The sequence below is a fragment of the Odontesthes bonariensis genome, chromosome 15 (assembly GCF_027942865.1).
Source record: "Odontesthes bonariensis isolate fOdoBon6 chromosome 15, fOdoBon6.hap1, whole genome shotgun sequence".
Classification (NCBI taxonomy): domain Eukaryota; kingdom Metazoa; phylum Chordata; class Actinopteri; order Atheriniformes; family Atherinopsidae; genus Odontesthes; species Odontesthes bonariensis.
The window spans coordinates 15,591,904-15,600,546 of NC_134520.1; the positions used below are offsets into that span (position 1 = coordinate 15,591,904).

At 43.4% G+C, this 8,643-nt stretch overlaps 1 protein-coding gene and 1 long non-coding RNA gene across 2 annotated transcripts; one reads left to right on the forward strand and one right to left on the reverse strand.

Moving 5' to 3' along the window:
* Window positions 1–1,223: 1,223 nt before the first annotated feature.
* On the forward strand, window positions 1,224–4,198 carry LOC142400347 (uncharacterized). Its single transcript, XR_012772926.1, has 5 exons — window positions 1,224–1,354; window positions 2,085–2,160; window positions 2,236–2,370; window positions 2,598–2,674; window positions 3,653–4,198. It is a non-coding gene; the product is annotated as an uncharacterized LOC142400347 (long non-coding RNA).
* Window positions 3,901–8,552, reverse strand: amh (anti-Mullerian hormone). The gene is made up of 7 exons (XM_075485175.1): window positions 6,442–8,552; window positions 6,077–6,322; window positions 5,818–5,990; window positions 5,504–5,615; window positions 5,331–5,430; window positions 4,838–5,247; window positions 3,901–4,706 (listed from the first exon to the last, which is right to left on the reverse strand). The coding sequence occupies exons 1-7, from the start codon at window positions 6,539–6,541 to the stop codon at window positions 4,300–4,302; spliced, it is 1,548 nt and encodes a 515-aa protein (XP_075341290.1). The 5' UTR covers window positions 6,542–8,552; the 3' UTR covers window positions 3,901–4,299.
* Between the last annotated feature and the right edge of the window lie 91 nt (window positions 8,553–8,643).

Below are 8,643 nucleotides of genomic sequence, written 5' to 3' on the forward strand. Positions count from 1 at the left end.
AATAAAACATTCTGTTCAGGGTTGATATGGGGAAGGCGGCAAGAGCTGAAATCAGGACAGGAGTGGGATCTCTGTGAGTGAAGTTGTGGTCAGTGACACAGCGAGAGCATCCCACAGTGTATTCCTACACATTTCAAACCTCAGAACTTCAGTACATCTCTGAATCGTGCCACCTGTGGAAGTTCTCTGATTATTCTGCCGTAGTGGGCCGTATCATAGACAAGCTGGATGACAGGAAACTTTGTGGTGTGGTCCCTTAGGAGTCATGTACTCCCAAATGCCACAAAGGACAAAGGCTGACATAATCAGTCTTGGTACAACACTGAAACAGCACACAACTGAAACATAAACAAAGCATTAAAAACGTGTATCTAAGTAATGCTGCTCCTGGATTGTAAGAAATAGGTGATTTCAGGAAGACAAGAGTGGCCGGAGCCTATGAACACAAGCGTGTGTGGGGATTTCGTAGCTGTGTGGAAACTACATGTATGGGAAGCAACACTGATGATGCGTGCAAGAAAGATAGAAGCAAAGCTGAGGTCCTTCAATGTCACTGCCGGAGATGCCTTGGTGCATGATCAATAAACTCATTCACAAGGCCGGAAGCATCACTGGTCGGAAACTGGAGACTTCCGAGTCGCTGAGGAACAAGATGTTCTCTCGCTTGGACAATCCATCGCTGCCACTGCGTGACACAGCAGAGCGATGGTGAAGCTCCTTCCCCAGCAGACACATTCAGCATCTTGGTGATAAAGAACACTTTAGGGAATCATTACTTCCGTTCACCAGTTCACTGCTATGTGTCAGGTGACTGCACAACTCTGGGTCACATCACTGTTCAAACTCTTAACATGAGGAAAGCGTAGGCTATGCACATTTGATCTTTTTTTCTTTTTCTTTAATGGCCCTGTGCATCCTGTCTGCTACATTTTCACGCACATTATTATTCTATATTTCTTTATTGTTGTTATGCTGCTGCTTTGGATCACTGGATCACCCCCCTGACAACAGGTGTCCAGTTTAGCCTCTGTTATCATTGTTAAAAATGGAATTATTATTATTATTATTATTATTATTATAATCATTATTATCATCATCTCCTCCAGTTTGTCTTGTTTTTCTGATGCCTGGATATAGGCTATAACTCCCAACTGCTGGGAATCATCTGCAGCATTAGTAGACAACTCTTTCCTTTTTTTCCAATACCGTTCATCTGTTCCTGTCAATCAAGGAGCTCGGGAACATGTTCCAGGCTGTGTGGGACACTGTCCGCGGTGTCCACAGAGGAGGAATCAAACAGCAACACATTTTACCAACCAGATCTGTGTGAGGTACAACCGAGGGAGCAAATCAGGCAAGTGCATTTTCCTTTTGCAAAGACTGATATGAAGCTTGGCTTCGAGTTTCTTAGTCAAAGAGCTGCGAGTGTCTATTTAAATCTGCCCCGTTAGTCCCTGACATGGAACCACTGGGCTCACAAGAATGCACCTGCACTTTGCAAATTAAACATGACAAAAAGTGAACGCTTCATTCATGCCACACACTGTAACGGATTGCTGTATATTTACGGTGGATTTACAACAGTATCCGACTGTATTTTACAATTATTGTAAAATACAATCGGATACTTTGTACTGTTGTATTTTACAATGATTGTAAAATACTGTTGAATATTCATCCCTCACATGTAAATTAACAGTTAAATCAGTCATTTAACAATACCAGTAGATAACTTTTAAATTAACAGCATAAAACAGTATTTGTAATGAATTGATGTCCAAATCCAAAACACGTTATTATACTGTTAAAAAAATGACGGTAGATGCGCTGTAAAATGACTAAAACACAGCTATCCTACCGTCATGTACTGTAATCCAAAAAACAGTATTATACTGTTTGATTAATAACAGTAGTTGCACTGTAAAATAACTACAACACCTACCATTATTCTACGGTCATATACTGTAATCCAAAAAATGGTAATATACTGTTAAAATAAATAACAGTAGTTGCTCTGTAAAATAATGGAAAAATACTGGCGTCCCTGCTGCCAGTATTTTACAAGGAAATTCTTTACTGTGCAGCGTCACTTTGGACCCGGATTTCATCTCAAACCTCAGAATTCAGGAGCCAGAGCTGGAACAACTGCAAACATCATAAGTAAGACTAAACCTTCCCCCTAACGACCATATAAGTGTGAGCACTTGTCTCTGACTTGTTTGTGTCTCTCTGTAGTGTCCTACGACCGGATTCTGTCCATTGAACATTTGAGCGATGTTCCAAATCCGTGGAAAGGATTTAGTATGAATCGTTGCTTGGTGCTGGCCCTGGTCATACTACTGGTGAGCTCAGGAGTCCATGAAGTGCACGGTGAGCCCTCGCCATCATTTTCAGTCGCTTAATCAACAGCGACCAAAGCCTCATGAAGTCATGGGAGTTTGTTCTGACTTATTGCAGAAATACTTCCTGCTCTTTTGCTTCTATCTGTGCTTTTTTTTTGCGTGTGTTATTTGATTACCTCGCACCACAGCTGATTTACAGTCAAATTTAAGTCAACAAGGCTTCGGGTTTACTTTTCATCTGATTTTGTTTTCCAGATGCTCTGGATTATTTTGTTGAGGAGACAGGTATCAGGTCCTTCTATGGAAGCCTGCAGGCCGGTTCATTACCTCAGGTATGGTCTGTCTTTTCAACACAGTTCATCTTCACCATAAGATAATTCTGGAAAAGTCTTGCCAAAATATGGACACAGGAAGATCCTAAAAAAAAAAATCCACAGAAACATCATGGAATCTAGAGTGTATTCGTACTTAGTTTTGTTTGTAATTGGCTGGTTTAAACAACAGTACATACAACTCCACTTCCAAAAGGATCGGGATGCTGTGCAAAGTGTGAATGAAATTAGACTGCGATGGCTTGCAAAAAATCATAAGCCATTGTTTCATTCACAATAGAACCATAGAGAAGAGATCAAATATTGAAAGTCGGACATTTTACTATTTCATTGAAAGTGTTGTTGATGGCAGCAACATGTCAAAAAAAGGTTGAAACAGGGCCATTTTCACCAGTGTTGGCCTCCCTCCCTCCGCAACATATTCCTCCAGCTGTTTGTTTTTTTCCCAGCAGTTACTTTCCCGCTCTTTTTTGGTTACCCTTGAACCAACTCGTTTTTCAGACTCATTTGGTCCCGTCATATTCAAGATGATCTTTTAATGAAACAGAAAAACGTCTTACTTTCAACAATGAGTTGTCCATGTTCTGTTGTGCATAAGACTCTGGTTTATGACATTTGTGGATCATCACAATGTGTTTTTGTTTACATTTCACACAGCGCCCCAGCCTTTCATACATAAGGGTTGTAATTAGATTTTTATACTTAAAAACTGGAGTCATTATACTTGAAAACAGATTTCTTTAGACATATGAAGATATCTAGTTTCTTTGTTTGGACTATTTTTTTGGATGATTTATCTCTAGTATAATTACCACTGTATGTCCTTTTGGGTACAAAGAATGTTTGTTTACCAAACATTGAGCAAGTCCTTCTTTTTTGCTATATATTCTCTTTATCTTTCTCAGTTCACAGTGTGTACTTTTGTGGCCTTTACTGTGTGAATTGGACAGCTCGTGGCTGCATGTTTTCTGCCTCCAGATTTCCATGTGGGACACTTTCATGTGGTGGTGGGGGACCGAAGAACTTGGAGCAATAAGAAGAAGAAAAAAGCCGATCGTCAACAAAGCAATCCTGAAGCCAAAAGCTAAAGAGTAACACGGGAAATGCACACGGAAGGTCATCACCTGTTCAAACAGCAGATTCCTGTATGAAGAACACAGACGTTATTATGTATACTTTTCATTTAATCTATAAAGATTGAGAATGCTACATTCAATCAGCTAAAATTTTTCACCATCATTTAATGAATCATACAGAAGACGCTAAGATTTAAATATCTTAGTACACATGATTTGGAAAATTAACAACTAAACTCACTGTAAAATTATCTGACATTGCCATTAGAAATAATCATCTTATATAGTGTGGTCTTAAAACTCTGTTAACATACATTGTACGTGAGCCATATATTGATTGTAATCCCATAACATATTTCAGAACAGATAACACTGTATAAAGTGAAAGCACCTCTGTGTTAACTTGCATGTACTATAACCGTACTGCATAAAACAAACACACAACAAACATTAAGTGACACTTTTTTTTCCCACTAAACATGTGACAGTCAGCGAGGGTTACGGCAAACAAGCAAAATATCTAAAGTGTTCTCCGAGGGGCGAACGGCTTTAGCGACATCCACACTCTTTCACTATCATATCTGGCTTGATGGAGAGAAAAGACTCTTCCGCGTTCCAGTCCACGACCTCCAGGGGGTCGTAGGCCACCGGCACACAGCAGGGGGCCCGCTCGTTCGCATTGCCGCTCTCGACGTGCGAGTTGAGCAGGACGGCGTGGTTGTTGCCGTTGGTCAGTGGGAAAGCACACGAGCCTTGGCAGTTGTTGATGTTGGCCGTCTGTGGGCCCAAAAGAAGCTTTTCGAAGGACACGGTGAGACTCCTCAAGCCACATATGTTGCTCCCCGATGGACTGTCGAGGCCGGCTCTGGTGGGCCGCAGCTTTCTCTGCATGTTATATGCATGGGCCACAGTCTGCAGGGCCTTCAGCAGGAGAAATGCACAGTACTGACTCTCACCTGTTCAAAGCAGAAGAGAAAAGAGGAGCATGAGTTGAAAAGAGATTTATTATGTCTGTGTGTTAACAAAAAGGTCAGATACAAGTCTACAGTGGTCCGTGCCTTACGAAACGGTTATCTCGCCACATCACCTGCTGCTGTTTCCTTCCTTTGAAAAGCACTGAGTTCTTTGAGCCTCCCTAGCCTCTCTGTGGCTCTGGGATCCACGTTTGCCTCACTTATAAACTCCAATATCTGCATCTCACTCTGCTCCAGCCTCTGCCCGAGCTCCTCTAACAGTGCGGGAGACAGGGCCAACTGTCCGTGTTGCACCGGAGATTTTGAGCCCCAGCTAGTGAAGGAGAAGATAGTAGGGGCAGAGGAGTTGATGATGCCTGCCAGCATTGTCTCGCTGGAGGATAAGCCGAGTGCCAGGGGAGGCAGGGACTGTAAGGAATCCATTGGGAGCAGAGGGAGCTTGATGTGGTCCTGAGGCAGGACGTTTTCCAGGAACCGCCTCAGCTCACAGAGGAAGGAGGTCTGTGAAGAACCCTGCGCAGGTCTGGAACAGAGCGTGAGACATGTCACTGAGCACCACTGTGACAACACTTATTTCCAAAGGAGGGATGTGAGAGCAAAAGCAACCTTGTTTCAGGTCCAGTTTCCCCTGAGAAAAGCAGAAGTGGTGTTATGGGGATGTTACTTCCTGATTTTCCACCAATAAGGACGTCTTTAAGGTTTTGCCCTGCAATGAGACGAAGCGTGACGAGGGTGCACACGACATATGACCATGAAAGCAAATGAAAATCACATCTCACTCATATTGGGGGATTTCGCCTCAATAGAAATCGTCCATTTCTGCTCATCACTGTCCCCTGATGGCTTTCCTGTCAGCAGTATGTGTTGGGTTCCTTGTGAAAGGCACACAGACTGGAACAGACAACAGGGAAACTTCTGGTTAGCAGGTGACAGCATTTAAAATCTACAAGTTCGATGCCTTTCGATTTTCTCTTTGGAAGTGTCTCCAACACTGTTTTCCTTAAGCAATGAAATATCGCAAAGCAATTGTCCCATTCTCACATCCGATTTAACAGCATAGTCCATGCAGTGTTCCCGCCTGGCCTTTCGTCACCTGTGTGTGAGGCTGCAGAGTCTGACCAGTGAGCGCGACATCCAGGTCACCGCCTGTGAGGGGACTTTCAAAGGTGAAGAGCAGCACCGGGTTTAGCTTGAGCAAAGGGGACCGAGGGAGGTCAAAGGTTACCGCGATGGCTCCTCGCTCATCGTCCTGCTCCGACACCAGCACTGATGGAGAAAACAAGATGCAATGCGTGATAAAAAAAAAAAAACATTTCAGCAAAAACGACATCGCAGCCAGAAAGAACTACTACCTGCAGCCGGATGCAAAACTTCCAGACCGGCTCTCCTGTTCCGCCTCAGTGCTTCAGCGAGCCGCGACAACAACAAGCGTGATGAGTTATCTGAGGCCCTGCAGACTCCAAACAGAGACAGACTGCTGTCTGCGAGGTCACCATCGTTTCCGGCTGCTTCGCGCAGTGCAGCAACTACGTCATCCACAAAGCAGGGTGCGTTACGAGGTGGCGAGGAAGCTGCGTTTGCTGATGGGAAGGCGTGCTCTGAATTGAAAAAAGTTTAGTATTTAGTTTTGTTTTTTTTGCTCAAAACTACATGAAAACCAACAGAATAAGGCAACGATGCTGCACAAGATTGCATTAATCAACTGACACCGCCTGACCTGATGCTGCGGGGATGGGAGGTGGGCTCAGCTGCTGCCCATGCTGGACCTGCACTGTCACCCCGAGCCAGCTAGAGAATATCACCAGCACGGCCAACATGCTTCACTGTCTGCTCGAAACGCCTGTGTGATCCGACCTCTCTCAGTCGCTTGTTTTGTACGTGTCAAGGTCCGAAGGGTGGGAGTTCCATCCTCCCACCTTCCCCTCTCACTAGCTGAGGGGCAGGTCGCCAAGATAGGAGAATGATGTGTCCCAGGAGGGAAGATGGATGGAGTTTTTTTAGTCCTTTGTAACTGTAAAGCAAACATGTGCATTATTTAGGCTAAATATGGGGAAAGGCCCAGTGGCGGAACAATTGCGGACAGGGCCCAGGGGCAAAACATCCCGACCGGGCCCCCTCGTTCCGGTGCACGCGCACGTACACCCATGCTCATTAAAGCATGTCCATCTCATCCATCGAGTGACGAGAAAAGAAGGCTATTTTCTGACGCCAACCCTCCCCATTAATCCAGGCTTGGGACCGGCACCTGTTTGAGCTGACTGCATCCAAGTGGCTGGGTTAGGCTAAACTATATACATTATTTGCAAAGATTGCAACAAAACATTTCGGAATGTTTAAACATAGAACATTGCGATGCAAGCAAACTGGGAACTATATACACGTGTTTTTTTTTTTGGTTGAGTGGGTGAGGGCCCTGGGCCCAGGGGCAGTTGCCCCCCCGCCTATAGCTCCGCCCCTGGAAAGGCCCTGGTGGGTTTCAGTAACATAATGCGTGAAAAACACAAGGCAGAGTGAAGACCCTGAGGAAGATCAAACCCATGTTGCATTAATAAAAAAAACACACGCTAGAACTTCAAAGCACTGTCGCTTACAGGTAGAGATGCCCCAGCTTAACGGTCTATTTGGGAAAAAAATCCAGAAAACAAAGTGATGATATTCTACTTGAAGATGATGCCTTCAGCAACTGCAAAAATTACATTTAAAGCTCGCAGCCGAGCATCAAATTCCTTTCGATGAAGAACCTCTTTCCTTATCAGAACTCTGTTACAAATTAAGACGCCGAATTCACAACCAGTGGCCATATTTCTCTTCCGTGGGCTCTCATTCGTCTTTAACATGTAACCTTGTCAGATACAAGGCCAAAAAAACATAATAAGGCCATTCATGTTGGTCAGGAAGAAACTGTGGAAGCTTGAGAAATGAAGTAGCATTTGGATGAATCAAAAAGGACGATAAGAGCTGGTTGCAACAGTATCGTTCAGGTTACGAGACATCCTTCGTCCTAACAGAAAAAAACAAATTCCTTTAAAAACTCTGTGACTCCCTTTGCATTTCTCACAGTCTTGTTTTGCAGACAGTCAAGGTCTCTGAGCTGTCGAGCGGCTGTGTATCCCAGGCGATGAAGCCAAACCCTCATTCTTGGACATCACAGGTCTTTTTAGTGAGGAAAGAGCAGGAGCTGTCCATTACTTTTCTACATTATCTTCATGCTTATGGCTCGCAAATACGAGCACAATCCCCCCCAAGAAAAAGTTAAAGAAAAAAAGCAGTTATTCGAGCATCTGGTAAACCAGTGTGAACGCTGTCCAGGATTCTCACTGCTCATGAGAATCAGTTCTTCTTTGTCATTTTTTTGGTTATCATGATGCACCAAATGATTTCAGTTGGTAAAAGGTCTGAAGATGCTTTTTATGATTTTTTTTTAATAAATGTTATACTCAATCAGGTTACTGACCTGTTGCCAGTCACCGTAACTAAGCGCAACACGTTGGTCCAGTCGTTTGGTTTAAGAACCTCTTGTTTTTCATGAACTAGCAAAATGTCTCCCTTTTAAAATGTGATATTTTCTATTGTGAATGAAATATTGGCTTGTGAGATTTGCAGATCATTGCATTTGGTTTCCATTTTACACAGCTTCCTGACTTTTTTGGAACTGGGTTTGTATTTCATCACTGAACTAAATTTGAATGAAATATACTGTACATCTAAAGGCCTGTTAAGTGTCTCACGAGCCTCCATTTTAAACTTTAAAACGTTTGTAATCTTATCTCTGAGATATTACAATAATTCACCAATAACTCAATTTACACCTGCACGGCGGAGACATTTTTTGGGTGGTTTAAATAAATCAGATTATGATCATTTTGACCACGCAGGAGTCTGTTCCCGACATCGTAACACAGGAAATGATACATTTCCC